Raw genomic sequence first — 21,600 nt, 5'->3', positions numbered from 1 at the left:
ATACGCAGAAAAAAAAAGGAGGAGATCCTTCAACTGATTGAAATGATTTTCCACAGTTCAGAAAGGATCATTTGCTTAGATATAGCTGATCTTTACTGTGGCAATAATATTTCAGCTGAGCTCAGGACTCATGTGAGCCGTCTGTATCCCGCTGTCAATGAACATGTAAGAACTACCGTCTCCCAACTGCATAGTACTGCAGGTAATGTTCAGAAAGTGCCTGGACTGCCCTGTTCCAACTGGACAAGGATCTTGGAAAAAAACAAAAAACCCTAATACTCCATTCCTTCAATACCTCATTGTTTCTTTTGTTAAGCTTTTAATTTTTTAAAATCCTCATGCTTTAACAGTGCACATTAAGATTGCTTTAGTCCACTACAGAATTACCCAGCTTCTTGACCATATCTAAAGACAAATTTCAAAAATACAATTAACAGCGGTAAAGTTTTACTTTAAAACACTGAAAAATAAAAGTGATACTGCAATGAGTAAAGGGAATAATCCCCTCCCCCTTTCTTTAAAGTTTCATTAGACCATTGAACTGGATGAAATTCAGATAGAGGCCTTATTGTAACCACACTGAAACAGTAGAAATCTCCTGAGACCATGAAACTCAAACATTTTGGGAACCAACTTCAAGCACTCCTTTCGTGCTTTTAAAACAAAATGAATGAAAGACACTTCTTAATTTTTCTTCCTGTAGCAACATTTTAATATGATTCCTACAAAAACCCAAGCACAAACAGATGTTTAAAATACATGTGCATGCATATTTTCTTAGAATTTAAACTACAATCGTAGCAGTCACACGTAACCACGCCAGCACAAAATGAAGCCTAGGCTGAAGAGGTTGATAGAAACTACCTACCATGCATACTGCTAAGATGCTTACACTGCTATTTCAAATCTTTGTATTAAATGAGGATTGGCTAATGTCAGGTCTCTTATCCTGCAAAATGGTATGTAAGGATGACATTTAGTTTTCCCTAGATTTCCTAAAATAAAAGGTACGTAATTGTGAGAGACTAATCCACTTAAAACACCAAACTGGATAATGGAGATCTGAGGCTTACAGTTTAAGAGGTTTATAGTTTAAGATGGTACCCAAATCAACAAGAAGAGAATTTTATTAAAGGTGACGATTATATTTTCTTCGATTTATTTTTTGGGTTTTGCATTATAAGAGTCCAGTGAGGAAAAAAAAAGGTTTGCCTCAAAGTGGTGGAATCAGCACAAAATAACTGCATTACATGAACAGAAAGGGTGGGCTGGGAAAGATATTTGAGTGTAAATTAATGTTGATCTTAGCTGGAATAACTTGCACTCTTCAGCACTTGCAGCTGCACCAGGGACTTGACTGGCTGTATGAGATTTTACACATCTGTCAGCTTAATCAGAGACCAAAACAAAAAAATCTACTACTCAGGAATGTTATTTCAATTTGTGAAACTTTTTGGATTTTTAGGTTATAAACTGATAATGGATTACTTAGGAAACTTATGAATCTCTTATGAATGAGTCATAACTACAGTATTGACATCTGTAGTAGTAGATAGGCTTTTGTTCAGTGATATTCATAATATTTAATGAAAATGTAAAAAACATGTTGGTCATATCAGTTCCATGAAATACTAAAAGCCAAAGAGAAGCCTCTCTATGCAAGGATAAATGGAAAGTAATACATTAATTAATAGCAACATTAACTGCTTTTACCATTAGTATCAACTATTTATTCATTCATTTGGCATCCCTGTTCTATTATTTCAGACTTTTGGGATAATTTAAATAACAAAAAGACCCTATTCAAATCTGAAATTACAATTCTGGCACTAAAAGGCCTTCAGAATGAATCACATCATCACCTAGGTTTGGATCTAACATGCTGAACCATCAAGCAGTGCATCACATCTGTGCTTAGGTCCCGATCTGTATTGTCAGAACAGCTCTGTAGCATGTATCAGAGACTTTGCAGCTCCTCAAAAGAAAAAATTCATGAAGAGCAGGTGTTTATATGTGTTAGCAATATAACGTAAACCAGTGTTTTGAAGTCTGCTAATGGACAGCAAATTTTGCTAATGGATAGCAAAAGTATGAAAATAGACTTCAGACTTCTCAGTCTGTTAAATTTCTTGATTTCAATCAAGCCCTAGGTTTTTAGAACTATATTGTTTCACTATTGGTTCTAAGAGAATTTTCAAAGCACTGTCTCAATGTCATTCATTATATAGCAATTTTTATGTTACCCTTCAGTGCCTGCCACTGCAGCACAACTAAATTAAAGTTTCTGTTGCAATCAAAGCTGCCATACCTGGGGTAGATCTGTGATTTCAGTAATAGACCCTGTCTATACACTGCTTTGATGCAGATATTACAATGTTTCAGGTACCTTACTGCTGCCCTTCAATACACTATATCCTCTAATGGCCGATCCTTAAATCTGATATTTCAGGCTCTGCAGAAGCTAGCTGTAATGGGCAGGTACAACTGTTACCATGAAAAGCATGTCAGCATTTGGTATTTTATTTCCTAGGAATGGGACAAGATCTTCTGTCACTGGAAGGAACACCTCTGAATGTGCAATTTGGGAGTATGTAGACAAAATGTGTTGTTATCTGATAGAAATTACTTAAAGGTACCATCTTGGACATGGGTTTAATACAACTAAAAGTTAGCTTGCTGTCTATCACAGATCTTTTTTCACTAGCATGTATGCCACTGACAAATGGGATGTCATCCAGAGAGACCCTGAAAGGCTTGAGGAGTAGGCCAATGTGAACCTCATGAAGTTCACTAAAGCCAAGTGCACGGTCCTGCACTTAGATTGGGACAATCACCTATATTAGTACAGGCTGGGTAAATTGATTGAGAGAGCCCTGCAGAGAAGGACTTGGGGATACTAATGGATAAAAAATTAGACATGATCCAGCAATGTGTGCTCACAGCCCAGAAAAACAATCATATCCTAGGCTGAATAAAAAGCACGGCCAGCAGGTTGAAGGAGGTGGCTCTTCTTCTGTACTCTGCTTCCACGAGACCCTACCTGGAGCACTGTATCCAGCTCTGGGGTCCCCAGCAAAAGAAAGACATGGACCTGTTGGAGCAGGTCCAGAGGAGGGTCACAGAAATGATCAGAGGGATGGAACACCTCTCCTATAAGCACAGGATGAGAGAGTTGGGGTTGCTCAGCCTGAAGAAGAGAAGGGTCTGGGGAAACTTTTTTGTGGCTTTTCATTATATAAAGGGGGCTTATAAGATGAGGACAGACTTTTTACCAAGGCCTGTAGCAATAGGACAATGGGTAAGGAATAATGGTTTTAAACTGAAAGAGGGTAGATTTAGATTAGATACAAGGAAGAAATTCTTTACCATGAGGTGGTGAGACACTGGAATAGGTTGCCTAAAGAAGCTGTGCATGCCTCATTATTGGAAGTGTTCAGAGTCAGGTTGGATGGGATTTTGATTTAGTGAAAGATGTCCCTGCCCATGGCAGGGGGGAGTGTGGACTGAATGATCTTTAAAGGTCCCTTCCAACCCAAGCCATTCTATGATTCTATGAAATACTATATTGGGTGATTTGTGTGTCAGTGTACTTCACAAAGCATGCCCGGCTACTCTTCAGTTCATTTGTACTACAGCAAAATCAAGGCATCTCAAACAGAAGCCCCGGTACCAAACAGTAGGCTACATGGCTCACAAGTACAGACAGCTGAAACACTGCAATGATTCATGATGACTGATGCCCTTCTGCTCTAAATGTTGGGATGCTTTTTTAAACTGTGTTTTAAAAAAAATAACTTTACTTTAAATGCATGAATAACTCAAACTGGAACAGTTACAACTTACCAAAATCATCCAAAATAAAAAACAATAGAAAACAAATTAACAAATATACTGGAAAACTGGAAAGTTTTCTTGGAAGACTATTTGCAATGTTTTTTTGTCAGCAGAGACAGCATTTATGCGAGGATGCTCCTGAGGAGTGAGACATTAAAGAGACAAAGCTGAAGCATTGTTAGAAAGCCAACTACAACTGCACACAATAACAAAAACTACAATTACCTGGCTCGGCTATCTCTTTTCACTCTTGAATACTTTATGACAGAATTGTCATCCTTGTATCTGTAGATACCACCCTTATCACCATCAGCAGCCCTATCTGTAGATGAGGACACTAAGGCACAGTGATCAGGAATCACAAAGTAGTGGCAGCCACAAAAAGCGACCTCGTGTCATTTCACTCTATACAAATATGTATGTAAAAATCATGCACCAGACAACTGATTAATACATAATACCAGCAAAGGCTTATCCTGTAAATGTTCAGAGCTTGGAGCATGGCTTCAGACACAAAATGATCTTTATCTGATATTTCCATTGAAGAGAAGTTGAGCAAGCTTTGTTCTTTAGCGATCCTGCTTTCACAATCCTTCTCCACTTCCTCAGCCCACCTGGCTATGTCTCTGCAGCTCCCCCAACTCCCATCACTGACTGTGGACCTCTGCACAACTTAACTTTAAGTTTAAATCTAGACAACATCATGCCTATCATGCCTGCTCAAAGCCGGCTCTCCAGCATTTCCACACGGCGTGAGAGAATAAATGATGGACTTCCACACTGCTAACGGTGGCCAGTCTGCTCTCCCAGCTTGCTCTGGAGCTTGCTCAAAGCCTGTACTTAAGGGCTGGCTTGCATCCAAGCAGTTCACTTGTTAGATTACTTGACTCTAGGGCCAGATGTGCTAAAATGCTCTCAGAAAGAGAAGCATTTTATCCTACAGCGGTCATGGTTCTTTGAGATGTGCAGTAACCTGCACACAAAAAGTCTGCTGAATGTTATTATTCAATAATGTGTATTATCATAATGCCCACAATCCCAAATCATGCTTCAGAGTGCTACTGTGCTAAAAGTTACCAGCCTGAGTCTGTGGCATATTAAAGTATCAAGGTCTGAGGGGAAATAGTTTCCCTTTCTCCTTCAGATTAAAGAAACAGAACATATGGCCGTATTGCTTCAAAGGCATTCCTACAGGGCACTGCGTGGCACGCTGGGGACATCACTGTGTGCACGGTCACTGAAGGACTAGGGAGGAAAGTCACTTAGCCTCCTGTGGTGTTACTGAGACCTACAAAGGAGAAAATTCTCAGGTTGATGAAAAGAAGAATATATGTCCCTGTCATGAAGAAAAGGTCTCGTTGAGGCCTAGAAGTGATTTATATGGTGCATTTGCTTCCAGCAGCAGGGAGGCAGCATAGTTTCACCTGTAAGAATTGAAGGCAAAGGCCAAAGAGGGACTAACATTGGAGAAGTTTTGCTCTGTGATCAGGCTTCTCGGTTGCTATGCTGGGGTTTTGTTGTTCCCTTTCTTAGGCCTGACCTCTCACTACCATCTCCCTGGAGCACCTCTCCTTGGAGCAATTCTTTTAGTGCCTGGCGTTAGTACAGAAGGTATCACCATCTGCTTTAGTGCCACTGGAGTGTGTGTTGCAATAAGGGCCTTAGAGGTCGTTTGCATTTTTTTAGGGAATGGAAGGGTTCTGAATACTGCTGGGTGTCAGACAATCCAGTCACATTTCAAGTAGTAAAAGCTGCCCTCCACACAGCCTTGAGCTTGAAAAGGAGTATGAGGAAGAAGTGGTTTTGATAAATACTGATAGTCCGATGACTGGGAGCTACAAACAAGGAAAGCAGGCACATCCACATAGTAAATTGTTCAGGAAGCAATCCACAAAGGGCAGTTTTCATAAAAAATACCTAGCGGTTAATTTCTCCCTTTCAACTTCTAGATCTGAGTAAATCCAAGCTAGCAGTTACAGACTTGTAGGAGTCCTGGAAGGATTTATTGCCATATGGGTGGAGGGAAGAGGTTTACAGGGCAAACACAGAGCATGAGAGTGCAGGGATGTAACTGTTGTTTATTCTTTGCTTTAAACTGTGAAAAGATGCATCTATGTAAGGCAATATCTCAAGGCTTCATAAGGGCTTAGTTCCCGTATGTGTAAAGCGTAAGATTTGTAAAATGTTTCTGTATTAATTTATTGAATGAAGTGAAGAGGCAGGAATGTTACAGCAACACGGATGGCTGCGCTTTGCCACTCCTCGGTGTGGGAGGACTGTCTGACCTCGTTGGCGGCAGGCGGGCGGGACAGAAGAGCAAAGGTGCTACCCAGTAGCCGGGGGTGGGAAGCAACGCACTGCGGCCCCCGCTCCAGCCAGCCGTGGTTGCAGAGCTGCAGCTTACGGAAATCACATGCAACTCTAACACAGCCAGCTTTCCAGAGGGCTCTGTGTATAGTAATATGCTAATGCGATGCCTTAAAGGTTCATTAATCTGAAGTAATAACATACTTGTAATCATAAAGCACTTATGGAGCTCTTTTTGACACACAGAAGAGACTATGTTCTAAATTTCCATCAGGAACACATTAATATACATCCAGGTGGATTTTAAGTAAGAATCTGAGGAGAAATTAATCAAGGTCAGTACTCCTAATCATTAGAACATAATTAACTATTTTTCTTTTAATTTTTCCCCCAAAGAACCAAAGTTACTGCTTTATAATAACATCTGACAGCATTCCCTCTTCTTTTATCATTAAGAGAAATACATGAACTAACATAGCTGAAAAACTCATACCATACTGCCATTCATTATAAATTACTCCCATACACATATCATCACTTTGCATATAGAGACTCTACAAACAAAACTGAATTGTGAAGCCAGACATGTGCATTATATATCCTCCACTGATGGCAGAAAAATGAATGCTAATTATCATTACTGTGCCCTTATGCATTATTGCATTTTTAGGAGGTGTCAAAATTAAGTTTTTTGTAGTATCATAATATGATTTACAATTTGATCCCACATCAAAAACCTGAAATGAACAAACTTAAATACAAATAAAATAAAAAAAAAAACCCTCTTCAAATTAATTTAATTTAAATTACTTCAGTAGAATTCAATACATACCAAAAAACCCTAGAAAGTGTCTTATTTACAAAAAAGTGTTAAGTAAGATTTAAAAAGAAAAAAAGGTTTCATAAGTCACATTTTCAGCTTCAGTAAGTATTTCTAAAGAACAGATCTAATGAGATGGTACCATTTCAGAATAGTGTTTACAAAGCACTGAATTAACCTTTTAAAATAAGATGTTCATAATCATTCACTATCAGCAATTATTCCTTTAACATATCTAGCTATAATGTGCACGTGATATGCCAAAGAAATGAACAAACTAATCTTAAGAGGTCAGTATAAATATATAAATAGATACAGTCTTTAAAGATGTGGAAAGGTAGATGTCATGTTTCAGTCCTATCATCAAGTTGCTAATTTCTCTAAAACACTGGAGCATACATCCTAAAATACCTAATATGTGTAATTGCTCCATACATACCATTAAAATATTATACCTTATTATCCCTATCACAACATAATCAGCATGTAAAATCACACATTCTTTCCTGATGAGGTAACTCTAGTTCTCTTGAGAGCAGTGCATCAATGTATTTGTTCCCTCCTACTCTGCTCTATTCTACTGCAGAGCAGAGCATAAGATATATAAATGAAAATTTTCAATACTGAAAACCTAAACTTCCTATTTTGAAGCCCAAATACAGATTTTGGAATCTAAATTTTGAGAACACTTCACTATTTTCTAATTTTTGACCTGACATACTTCTATAATTTCATTATGAATTTACTATTAATGCAAGAAATCATTGCTTATAATGGTACTTAGATCAAATTATACATTAGTACACATCAATATCTTCCTTTCAGTATGTTAAAAAACTTGTCATACCACTTTAACATGCTGTTTAAGAAACGTTCCTTCAAGATCTGAAATTATTTGCTATTATATTGATTTGGAATTAATGACTCCAAATAAATCTGTGCAAAGTGAAGGAAATAAACCACCTCTTCTTCTCAGAGCAATAAACTAAGAACTAGTACAAACTGAAGGTGCAGTAAGTAATTGTGAATCTAAGTGCAGCTCGCTCATTCACAAACAGAATACTGACTTCAGAGCTAGATGGTGAGTTCTGACTGAATTTTGTCATTGAGCTGAAAAATGCCAATTACAAACACTATTACTATTATTATTATTATTGTTATTATTGTTATTGTTGCGATTATTACATAAAGAGCAACATATAGGAAATGAGATGATTCATTTACCTGGCTGCATCCCCTAATAAATTAGGATGGGTAAACTAGTTTGCAGCTGATATACATTGGCATTGACTCACTGTATACAGATTAAAAAATGACTGCTGAAGTTTAGAATTTAACCTAATAACATTAAATAAATCTCTAGGTTGAGCTTTGACAAGCCAGTTATGTCATACACAAATCAAGCAGTGCTTCAGGGATCACTGCTGCAACTCTGCCCTTTGCATTCAAAATGTTAATTCAGTTTTCAGCAGTTTATAAGAAGACAAAATACTTTCCCACTAACTTGGATGACAAGAGAGCTGTTCTGATTATAGCTTTCTGGAATCTGTCAGATGAAAAGAAGATTTTTATTAAAAAACACTAACTTGTGGTATCTGGAAAAATGTGCACCATAGGCCAAAGTTATGACAGATTATTGCCTGCCTGTAAACCCAGACTCTCTATATGCCAGGAAGGGTTCCCTCTCAGCCTGGATGAGCTGGAGAGCATCATCTTTCAGGTTCCTGCTTTGAATTACACCTAGACATAAAGATATGTCTACGTTGTGGGTTAGACATGTTCCAAATCCAGCTTTGCCTGTTTTCATACTATCTCTGGGCAAGGATACCCAAGCTCTGTGGCTTGCTGGCATGTTGTCTACAAACTTCTCGATTCCTAAGAGCCCAGATGCTTATGCACATGAATTGGAAAGCTTAGGCCTGAGCAGGGTCACCACTAGATCTTCCAGACTCCGTCCTTCATCGGCAAGAACAGATGCCTTAACGCTGAGACACAGCCAAGCCAAACTGCCCACAGTTTTCATGGAAGCCTGTCAAGTTGTAGGGCAGCCTGAACTTTCAAGACACCAAGCAACGACTTTCAGTTTCTGAGATGGATGCAAGAAATCTGCCCTGAGGTCGCAGGCCTTGGGAACCAGGCAAGCCCTGCTAATAACGGTGATGCTCACACTGTGCCTCCAGGAGGACACATTCCTTCAAAAACATCACATGTCTGCAACATGTTTCAAAAAAACTGACATTTGTGGTGAACTGAAAGCCTCAGTCTGTGGCCAGGTCTAGTCCTTACATGCTGCTGCCCACAAAGTACAGGCTCTCTTATGCCCCTTCCCTGTGTACTCTGAAGACTTTTCTATGACAATCCACAAGCACAAACAAACCCACTCCTCTGCACACTGAACATGCTCTTCACTCCCTTGGACAGGGCATGATCTTCCAGATCAGAGTTCATGTTCCTCAGAAAGAAGGACTTAAAGCTCATGTACAAGGACATGAACACAACTGCTCACTTCTAAGTGCCTCTGTGTATAAAGAAGAGAGACTAGGGTATAGACAATTACACTTGAGTTCAGAGATGCAAGATGAACTGGTTTGTTATGGGGGAAATGTGAAGAACCAAGCTCATCCAGTGAGCTCCTCTGCTTCTGTGAACCACCTGGATCAGTATTTTTTTCATACATAGCTTTGAAGTTCTTCAGTGAAAAAACTGCTGTGCTGTACCATTAAGGCTGTAATGTGCCAATTAGCAGAAAATAATCTACTATCACTAAGATGCAATTGATTAACTTCCATTAAAGTCAGTGATTCGAACAATCATGCATGAAGAAGTAGCTACAAGTGCACTAAGTATCTGGCTACGCACAGCAAATGAAAACACTGAATTTTATTGAATATGCTGGTAAGATACAGTAGTACTTTCTCTTTCTGCTCTGGATAAAATGAAAGAGATTTGAAAAATAACTAGTATTGTTATACTTTTCTACAAATCTGAAAAGTTGATCCTATACATGCAACTCACTAATGGTGTTTCTTATATCCAAACAATCATATCTTTACATACAGCTACCTTAATGAAACAAAACACTACTTCAAAATTTAAAGAAATCATCTATTTTATTGTAAGTATAAAAAATGAAAACTCCACTAAGGAATGGAAGAAAAATAAAGCACATTTAAATAATTTCATTGCATTCTAGGATGCCAAATCATCTGTGAGTGGTTTCTTTCAGATGAAAAGAAATCAAAATATAGGACAGATGTTGGACAAACCACATTTGAGGTCTATCACACACACTGGCATTTTTCAAATTATTTTGGCTCATCTATTAAATAAGGTGTATTTTGCTTGATTTTGAAAAGGGAAACATCAGGAAATATTTAAAGGCAAATTGCTGCCAATTAACTTTGATCAGCAAAAGTTGCATTTGAATCTTTTAGATTCTTTTGCCTGTCTGGAATAACACTATTCTAAAATCTAGCAAAACAACAACTTGATGATTAATGTGTGTTGGCAGCCCCACCACAAGCTTGCTTAACAGTTGGATTTTAAATAAACAGCTGTCTTCATTATGATGGGAAAGAAATCTGACTGTTTTCATGTTTTTGTGTTATTAAAATATGATCAGAAATTGCTTTTTTCCCTTTCAAGATGAAACAGCCAGGCATTATGGTGACAGCCTCTTTCAGCAGTTTGGATAGTTTTAGAATGATCTCACAAGTGTCGCCAAACCATAGCCTACGTAGGCTGAAAAAGCCCTTGGCACGATGACACCAGCTCCTTGCCTCATGCCACAGGGGAGACTCATGTTCAGCAGAGAAACTCCAGCATGTAAAAAACCTGTACCTGCCCCTGGGGAAGGCAGAGGACCCCCAGTAATAGGCCACTGAGATGGACAGTGTATACAAAATTAATTATTGCCCTTGGTGTTAAGGTAATACTTGCTCACAGTGGGAGGTGAGAAATCTGTACCCAGCCATTAACTGTTTATAGAAGCTGAAGTTCAGTATTTAATGGCCTGTGCAGACTATTGAATTCTAATGTTTATAGATGCTTTTGGTGTATCCACTTCTAAAACTTGTCTACTGTGGTCATACATACTAAGACCTTTGAGGACAAAACTCTAACATTTAAACAGTTGTAACCTTTGAATGCCAGTGCAGACATTTAGTGTAGATATTACTATATATCCTAATGACTAAATTATTCATCTATTTTCTAAACATTTCCATACTAAACTGTGAAACCAAAAATAATTGTCGAGCCATCTAACAATAAATGAAAAGAGACAAATATTAAATCACCTCTCTGTGTTTTAAAAGAACGAACACTTACTTCCAAATCATTAAAGAATAGATGCGTGTCTGCCAAATTGAAGATCATCTCCTCCATTCGGAGTCCAAGGGACACTGAAGTAGGTGGATCCTTAAAGAAGAAATTAAGCAAATACACCATCAATACCGTGTCTAACATACATGCCAGAATACAAATGGGAGGAACTTATTTTCAAGAGAGATTATTTGATGTATTAAATGCAACATCTGCTTCTTCAGTTTAACTTCAGTAATCCTGTACTATAAGACTTACCAGTAACACTCAAATATATGACTTTAACTCAACTGATAACCTAATTCTGCAGCGGGACCTCTGTGGTCATCCTTGCCTGCCATGGGCTCTCGGCCCTCCATGCAGAAAAGGAAAATGCATTTCACCTAAAACTTCTCCAGATTTTATAGCTGTTTACAAGTTTTATGATCAACCAAGGGCATGATAATCCTATTGTCTCTCAAAACAAACTCTCACTGGTCACAAGAATTCAGTCCTGGGAATACCTAGTGACTTTAAAGCAAATCACTGTTAATGTTTTATTTGCAAATAGCAATTATATTTAAAACCGCCCCTTGATTCTCCACAAAACCATGCTTTAATTACGCTTTCAGTTTGGCCCACCCATGCAGGGTGAACAAATCTATTGTTTGTTATTAATACGTAACACACTTTAACTTTTCTACAGAAATTACCATAACAACTTATTCCTTACTGAGCTAATAAACTCAAAAAGCATGTTCAGCATTGTGGTTACCAAATGCATTACAGATGTTTGTCTTGTTTTCATTTTTTTCATGTTTTATATATTTTCAATCTGAAAAATCGAAAAGAAAGCCTAATATATACATTTGATATAGAGTTTCTAATTTATAATGCCAAGTATATCCAAGCATACAGAAGCATGAGTTTGAAAGAACGTTATATTATCTCACGACACCCTCTATTAACAATGTTAGTTTGTTAGGAATTATATTTTAAATAGAACTGCAGAAGTGACAACCCATATTTTACTTAAAATAAGTTAATATTCTAAACCTGATGACAACTCAAAGTTAAAAACCAAGAGATGCAGTCCCTAGTTTCTTTTTCCACCTCTCAATCAAATTAATAGGTGTTTCAACGTGATCTCTGAACTTTCAAACATTTTTCTGTAACTACTGGTTAAAAGGCAAAATGTGTCAGTAGCAAAGAGCTGGAAAAGAATGGTGATTTGGCAGCCTGTTTACCTTCTGGAGATGCCAAAACCCAAGTAAAACTAACCAGAAAAATATTTTGGAAAGAAGCATTTAGAAACAAAGCTACATAGAACAAACAGAACATCTATTCATGAACTCAGATACATTGAGAATAAGTAAGTTTTCTAGTATCAAAAAAAAAAACTCTTATAAATGGGAAATACTGCATCATGCTATTTTGATGAACTTTGCCCTTAAAAATAAGCCTCCTATTTAAACTGGCACAGCCAATAAAAGAATATTTGGCGTCTTAATTCAAATGGAAATACTTTAAAATATGAACAAAAGTATTCTGTCTCTCTGTTTCAATATTGCTCTCTTTGTAGATCTTCATCTACCTTTATTTTACTTTTGTAGGCATGAGAGGTGGAAAGCAGGTGATATTTTGTCTCCAGCTAGGCCTGAGGCTACTCCTCCCTCTGTCATTCCTGCTTATCTTTGTGCCCAGTTACTACCCCACCATCCTTCATAGCTCATCAGCGTGGTTTTTTTTTTAAACCAGACAAGGATTTCTGTTGTGCCTGAGCACTAACAGAAGTCACTCCACAGAAGTCTCTGCTCTACTGATTAAAAGGAGTTAGATGGACTAAGGGTCACCAGCTACATTTTGATTATCAACTGTTAACATAACAGTGTAGAACTAATCCCATTCTGAGCTTCCATCCATAAATAGGAATATAATTTCGAAAAGCAGAATAAATGGGCACACAGAGCTTGATATCAGTTATGAATGCATATGGTTCATTTTAAACAAATGACTGTGAATATATACATTTCAATCTACACATGACTTAAACATTTTTATTAAACTTTTTATCACACTTCTGAGTCTGAAAAAAATGACTTTTTGTAAATCTTTCTGTGAACTATTTCACTCCAAGGTATTTTTTAAATGGCAGAAAAAACAGAATGGGGATTTTTCTAAAGTAATACTAAAATAATGCCATTTATTAGGTTAATTTAATTAGGAGAAAAACAAATAAGAAAATCATTGTCACCTACTGAAAATGTCAGATTAAATACCATAAAAGCTAAGAGAAGAAACAAAACAGGTTGCTTTTCAAAGAAACCTTAATTCATTGATTAAGCACAATCTTTTTCTACAGAAAGTTCCACTTAGTAGAAAAACTGTGTTAGGCTAAAGCTCTGGATACCCACATTATTTTAACAGAAGCAAAAGCCTCGTGCATTAGGGTTCTAAATATCTGTGTAGTCACAATCTTCCAACTGCTCTAGTAAAAAGCACAAGAGCCTTGATTTAAGGCACTGCAGTAGATTAAACTCTGATGTCAGACATTACAGTGGGGGCTGAAAACTTGAAAAAAGGCTAGAATAAGGGTTTAAAAAAAAAATCCCATACCAAATGTTCTTTTGCAATTTTAAGCCACTAATTGCTAACTAATTATTGTGAGGTGTCACACAATGAGGAGGAAGGCTAACAATCTCTTCTTGTTGATTGGGATTTGCAGGTTCAGTTGGAGTGTCTTTTCAGGTATGGTCAAAATCAGGTACAAATCTCTGAGGGAGGTACAGTTTAGCTAAAGAAAAGAAATACCAATGTCAAACTGCTTAAGTAGGCCTCTTGTTTTGAATACTGGTATTGGAGCCAAAACATTGTCTGTATGTCATTTCTAAATTCTACCCACTTGATTTCTTTGTTTTGTCGAGAAACAAGAAGCTGAAAAACAGGAAAGTTCACTTTGGGTACAAGGCTTATTTTCCACTTAAGCCTACAGGTCACAAATGAAGGGTTAAGTGAAACCAGGCTTTGTTTTTCTCAATCTCTAAAATATATTAAACCACATTAAAATAGCTTATAATTTAAAGGAAAATTCCTTTAAAGCCTCTGAATATAAATGTTTTCACAGGGAATGGAAATGTATGCAAAGACCACAGCATTCTAGTGCCAATAGTGAGACGTATTTCCACCTGCTCCGAGATTCTAAAAAGGGCTCTAACTTTTTCCAAATTCCAAAACTTAATCAGTTGACATCTGGCTCAAATCATAAGTTTTGAGGTGTTAGAAGCCTTAATGTCAATTAAAGTAACCGATAACTTTATATTTGATCAATAGATATCTCACTGTACATACTAAAAAAAAAAAAAATCCAAAAGAAATGGAAAGGTTTTGGTTTGTTTCTTTTTCTTCTCTTCTGGAAGGACAAATCATATTCCTATATTATTTTCGTACATTCCCATGAAATTCACAAAATTCAAGTCATCCTTAAAAATGTAGCAGTTTATACGATGATTACGCAAACAGAAAAGCAAAGGTTTTACTTTGTTCCAACAAAGCTGAAGGACAAAAACAGGGAGAAAACAAAGCACAATAGCAGCAAAAGCAGAGCAGGTAATAAAAACAGATGAAAAAGTAAGAATATACAGAAAAGAGTGGCACAAGCATGAAGTTATAAGGAACAAGGCAGGGAATAAGGAAAAGAAAATCAATCCCTTCAGCAGCAGGGCTGCTCATCATTCATAGTCATTCACCATGAAACTCACTCAGGCATTATGAAAAGACCTGAATGCCAAGTTGCCAAATCCCCTATTATTTGATTAGGATATTTTTGTTTGTTTGAAGATTCAGCTTTTGTATTTTAATGATTATGTGAGCAGCTTAGATTTAATTTTTAAAAGGGCAATTCTAGCCTTCACCAGAATGCAGGAACATATGAGAGCATGATGTTAGATCACTCAAAAAGCATAATACAGATGAAAATAACAAAAATTCCCCTCAACAATTTTTTCTTTTTTTCAGACTGACTTATAATCTGAATTTCTGATTTTAAAGGCCAGAAATCATTAGGAAACACTCTTTTAAAAAACGTGCACCTTCCCCCATAGCTGCGAATAAACCCTCCAGTTCTCATATTAGCATGTTTGCTTTGAACACTTGACACTATCTTCCTCTAATGTCTATGGAAATTGCTAACTGCTATCTGAAGCTGTCAATAAAGCAAGAGAAACTGTGATATGAATGAAACTTTAAGAAAATAAACCAGGAATGGCACACTTTCATGACTGCATCTGAGAGCCAAGGACATGCATGTTGCTACCCCTCACCAAAAAAATCTAGTATTTATCCTCAGCATAAGCACTAATGCCATCATCCCTCTTACCATCAATAGTCGGTTGTTGTTTAGCAATGCAGAAATATGCTGCCCCAAGCCATGCAACCAGAGCCAGCCAGGCAAAAGCCGCATCTCAAGTAAACAGTGCCAACAGTGATGGAGCTGCCACCAGGAGTCTCCTACCTCCTTGCGGCATACTTACTTATATCTCTTCACAGCTGAATACTAGCCACCTTCCTCAGCCTCAAGCATTCAGCAAGAAAGGTGTTTATGTTCAGGGCCCAATTAATGAAACCACTATAGGGAACTAGTAACAAATGGAAAAAATATGCTTGCACAAGTACTTCTACAGCAATGACTAATTAGGCTTTTCCAGCACTGCTCTGCTGCCCAAAAGCAAATGGTGAGATTCTGTTGGTACTGAGGCTTTTTTGTGAACACTGGGATTTCTCCTCATTCGGAACTGAACTGCCATAGATTTGGTGATTTTGGGGTGCCATGCAAAATATGGTTTTGGCCTGAGAAATGGAAAATAACTTTTCGTAAATGTTTAATACTTTATAAAGCTGTTGTCTATATGTATCCATACAGTAACTGTTGAAACATTTAAACTTCTAGTGTCTTTTTACAACCTAAATATAAACTAGTAACACCTAGGAGACCAAGACTGCTGAATTTACTTGCTTTCCTGACACATAATGAAAAAAAAAAATTATATTCCTCTATCATATTCCTGCTATTACAGAAAACACTTCTGAAAATACACTGCACCTGAACAATCAAGAAAGGTTGCAAAGCAGTACTGCTTTAGATTTTTGTAATGTAAAAAGCTATTAGGACAAATTCAGAACCTGATCCAGGCACAGACTGAATCAATGATAGCTTTGCTCTTCACTCAAGCGGCTGTAGCGTAAAACCTTTTAGTGATAAACACAAGCTTTACAAGAAGACAGAGTGATTACGTGAGGCGAGATCTAGTATCTATTTGTTCTAGTCGTTCTTTATATGTAGAATTTTATAAGGTTACCAAAAATCATGTTCTAGTTGTAACTCGCATAAGGTGAACATAAAATGGCATAACAGATTTTAACACAAGCTGAGACATTAGCTTTAAAACACAATCCTGGAAAAACGAAGTTTGATCTCACAAGGGCATTCCATTCATAAACTGTTCTTATTCACCTAAGACCACATTTCTTTTCTGAAAATTATCGAGGAAACTCAGAGTCTGCAGACATATTCATCAGTTCAGTTATGATTTATAGTCTGGGCATAACAGAAAGATTTGATTCCTGAGCAGACTTTCAAAAACATCAGTCAATATGTAGATTAAAAAAAGTTAAGGTAAAACATTTTAGACTGATCTGTCTGTGTCCAAAAGTATTCTTTCTCTTGCCTCCTCAGTACAGAGCACAGTCCACTGCCGATCTCTCAGAACTCAAACGTTATTTTAGCAGTCACTCCTGGAAGTTCCTCACTCTCTGAGGGGAGGTAAACCTTTGCAGATTTTGACGATATCAACAGGTTTCAGACACTCTGCATCTACAAACCAAACCTCAGGTGGTCAAAGTATTACTCCTAACGCTATTTAATTATTTACTGAAAATAAGAGCTGAGTAAGTGCAAAGAATGGGGATGTGAAGCAGCTTTACTCCTTGTTTTTTTTTATGTCTTGAAACATCAGTACTGGTTTGCCTCCAGAAAATCAACTAATGTTCTGGTCTTCCTTGTGTACTAACCATAAACCAGCAAATATTAATGAAAATTTCCATCAGTTTCTTGACACTTACCCTTCCATATCTGTTAGCATACGACCCTGTAAGCAAGGAATGGAAAATGATGATTGTCTCATCCAAATCCCAAATGAATACTCTCTGTAAAAAGAGAATCAAATCAACGTGTTCCTCTGTGAAGCTGATACTTGAAATGGAAAGTTAAAATTTGAATCAGAAAGCACATAAATTAGAAAATTGTATTGAAATGGTTACATATTAAAACCATAGTTTCCTTGCCATTTATTTTCAGAACTAACAAGTTTTTTCCAGAATATGGTAATACAATCTGTTAGCTTTTTACTACAATTGCTATTATATCAAATTATTATATTAGAATAGAATTATAGTTATTGTCAAATACACACAGAAAACGAGATTGTACAATGTAATATTTTAAAGCCAGATGTGAGATAGAAACTGAAATAAATGAAAAGAAACCTCTGAAAATTAAATCTTCAGGGTTTGAATTCTGTATTTCTGCAGCCCTTACAAAACAAAGTTCATATAACTGCTCTTGAAAATTACCTCTAAATAGAAAATAAAGCAAATTCCTGCTTAGCACTTAAATCCCCTTAATCTATGTTCATTTTTAATGGATTTTATGCACCTGAAGAACGAAAATTATGAACTCAGATGCTGCATGTGTAAGAATTTATGGCATCAGTAAATAATTCTTTCGCTTACAGCCAATGGAAAATATGTGTTTTAAATTTGTCCTCTGACCACACACAAAATGATATTTTAATGAAAAATAAAGTGTTCAAATACAAGTATTTTAAATCCTGGTGAGATTGTATTTCCCATGATGACAAATGGGCTAAGCTTTTGGAAAGGAAAAGTAATGCAGTGTGGACACTCATAGCTGTGGTGTGTCATTGGAGATCTGTTCTCAACATAAAGCATGGGCCACTGGGAGGAATGTGAACACAGCATGAGAGAACAAAAACCACTATTGTGCTAGAAGTGTCTCCTGTCCAAACGCAAACCTTTCTTTGATTTGGGAAAAGTTAGCTTTTTTTTTTTTTTTTTTTTTTTTTAAATATCAAAAAGAGAAAGAAACGCCCAGTGTTTTTCAGAGAAAGTCAGTGCTCTTCAAGAAGAAGGTTCTTTAGAAAAATTCTATCTTCTACAGAAATACTGTTAGCAAAACAAAGAAAGGGAGCTCCAATGCCACTTTATTTTTGATGTGTAAATAATACTTCTCTGTGCAAAATAATAATAAAAACAGTCTGACAGTCAGAGACATCAAATATAATGTACCTCTAGATCAGAGTCAGGTGGTGGTGAAGGATTATTGTTTCTTCTGCCACGTCCACGTGATTTCCCGTCTGAACTACGACGCAATCTATCTGAATCTGAATCTTTAATGGGCGTTGAGGGACTGTGGATTGTACTGTATTCTGTTGTAGTAAAGAAATGACATTTTTACCTTTCAATTTAAACTTTAAAATGTTCATTTACATGTGCCACTAAAACCAGGATGTTCACTGAAGGTCCTAACTAAAATAATTAAATCTGCAATGATAAATGGCAATACTGAAACATAAATTAATTCAATCAAGTTTGAGTTATATGTAAAAACAGAGATATATTATTTCAGTAAACAAATAAAAAATAAGTAAAAATCATCTTAATTACTTCAAATCATAGAGAAGATCATATCACTTCATAGGCAAGATTAAACTCTAAATAAACAATTTAAAGGGCTACCATCTTTTTTTTAAAGAACACTGATTTAATTCTAAATTTTCAAGCGTGCTTTAAGATAACCATTATGGTGATCAGTAAGAAAAAAACCATCCAGGTGTAAAAAAAAGTAACATATAAATTGAAAACTCTTCCAAATTGCCTGGTTGTAGACACTTTATTTTTAGATTGCTACATTTGAGTCAGATTAATAGAATTCCTTCTAAATATGGCATAAAATAGAGTCCTTATTTTCCCAGGGTAAGTTCAATTAATATGTTTAAAATATGCATCAACTATGAAGATTAAAGTTATAGTATTCTTCAAATGCCTACTCAACACTAAACACTTCCAACTAGTATCTTCAAGACAGGATACAATTCTTTATAAACTGTATTGTATGCTAACTATTAGGCTTTAGGAAAAAATTATTTACAAAAGTATTTGCTGTCGTTGAACAGGCAAAAAAGAATGATGATATAAGAACAACAAAGTTTTCCTGAAAACATGCTATTTGGAAGATGTTTTGCTATTCTTAACTGTTACTGAGTTTATGGATGTTAAGTGCTTGAATATTAACAAAGCAAACACCCAGCATAAATTATCCTTCCTAACTCATTTAGCTAGAAGTACCATAATCCTCAGAATTTCACCAACACATTTTTAAATCTCTTAAGACTTCCTTTCTTAAGTTCACAGAGAGAAGACTTTTATTTTGATGGCTATTCTTTAAATTTTTTTCCTAAAACCACTTATTTTTGTGAAGGCAGCTGGAATTTTCAGCATATGATGTATTTATCAATTTCACTTCTCACTTAGCATTAATGACTGTGTAGAATTCAGTAGATGTGGATATTTGTATCAATATTAATTTTCTTTTTAATCAGCCTAGACCATGGCATTCTCATTTGAACAGACAGGTATACTTCTCACACAAGTGATTCTTTCTCCTAAAAAAAACATCCTGTTGAGGTCAAAGGTTAGATTAAGGAGGAGGCTCTGAACATCTGTGTAACACCACATATTCAAAATTACTCAAAATAATAATGGTTGCTTATGCTGAAAAGGTCTTGAAATTCTCATGTTCAGCCTTCAAATCTATACTTAGTGGAAATTAGTATATATTATATATTTTACATTATACTTTTACCTCAGTATCTCAGGCTACATTAAACAAAGCAGAATAACAAGTTAAGATGTAACTTCAGGTAAAAGAAAGAATCTTCAAAATAGACTTGTCTTATACCTAAAAGAGTGATTCTGTGTATGTGCCAAACAATAAAAATCATCCAGCCACATCAGCCTGCATAACTAAAGCTAGAGGTTTAAATATTGAAGATCATGTACATTCCAATAATATGTATTTTTTCCTATGACAATATACACTTCAGAATATTTAAACTATTTAAACTTTGAATGTTGATTGCTCTTTCACCTACTGTACTTAAATAAGAAATCATAAATCAACTAGTACAAATTTTCCCAACCTTTTAAACTTAAATGAGTTTATCTGCTATACATTGTTTTTATTATTAAAATACTTAATGAAAAATAAAATAAAGAAAACAATGCAAAAAAGTCTCAAAATAAATTATAACCTAGTAAAATAAACAGACCAGAATTTCTTCAACAGGTATATTGGCCAATGATGTTCTAAATAAGTGCTCTAAAATTCAGATGTAATGAAAAATTGCATTTCCTACTGACTAATTTAAATTAGCATTGCTCTTGGTCTCTGACAATATATTAAGGAGTTTAGCTTTGGATCCCAGTTTTTTAAATTCTTCTCACAGACATGATTTGCCTAAAAATGTAAAGTATTAAACTTGAGGTAGTAACAATAATATTAAATAAAATAGGGGACAGAGAGCGTGGAAAAAGCATAAACAAAACTTCATGACAAATACAACCAAGTAAACCTAAAAGAGTGAGCACACAGAACAGAGCATGGTGAGGGCAGGGAATAAAGTCTGTTTGTAAGAGCATCCAGCTTTACATTTTTGCAAACACTGCACTCAAAATTTCAAACACAGGGCTGCAAGTTTGGGTGAAGGCTCACTTCCCTCTCCCCTTCACAGGTGCAAGTCATCTGTCTGGATGGGCCAGACCCTCACCTGACAGAAAGACTCCCAACTCTGCCTTGGATCCCCAAGGATGGCTGGGCACACCTTAGACCACCCTTCTTGGGACCACTGTACCCGCATCATTCCCAAGAGAGCTATGTCTGTCTTGCTCTTACAGATCTCTCCAGGAAATCTGCTCCTCTGCTTTAGCACTTGTGCCATTAGAAACAGAACACACCACTTCATTACAGCAATATCAGTTCAATGTGTGGAAGTGGGGGAAAAAATTATTCCCTTCATTGTATCTGCATGCATTTGAAGACTGCTCTCAGATCCCCTTTGTTGTTAGGTTAACTCTTCATTGACAATCCTCTTTTCTAGGTTCTGATTAGCATTCTCTGTAGTGTCTCCAAACTGGACACAATAATCCAAAACAAAAGTTGAGCAAAGCTTTACTTCCCATGTCCCGCAGGCTACCCTCCCTTG

General features: G+C 36.4%; 1 protein-coding gene across 5 annotated transcripts in view; it reads right to left on the bottom strand.

Moving 5' to 3' along the window:
• Nucleotides 1-21,600, bottom strand: part of EYA1 (EYA transcriptional coactivator and phosphatase 1) — a 153,184-nt gene that overhangs the window by 27,876 nt on the left and 103,708 nt on the right. For all 5 annotated transcript variants that reach the window (XM_074898845.1, XM_074898846.1, XM_074898847.1 and 2 more), the window contains 3 exons: nt 18,626-18,765; nt 17,381-17,464; nt 11,291-11,380 (listed from right to left, as the gene is read on the bottom strand). In XM_074898845.1, the coding sequence (XP_074754946.1) occupies nt 11,291-11,380; nt 17,381-17,464; nt 18,626-18,765 (314 nt within the window). The remainder of the gene's footprint in view (nt 1-11,290; nt 11,381-17,380; nt 17,465-18,625; nt 18,766-21,600) is intronic.

The sequence above is a fragment of the Athene noctua genome, chromosome 2 (genome assembly GCF_965140245.1).
Source record: "Athene noctua chromosome 2, bAthNoc1.hap1.1, whole genome shotgun sequence".
Classification (NCBI taxonomy): Eukaryota; Metazoa; Chordata; class Aves; order Strigiformes; family Strigidae; genus Athene; species Athene noctua.
Note: the sequence above shows the minus strand (reverse complement) of the source record. Positions and strands in the feature narration are given on the sequence as shown.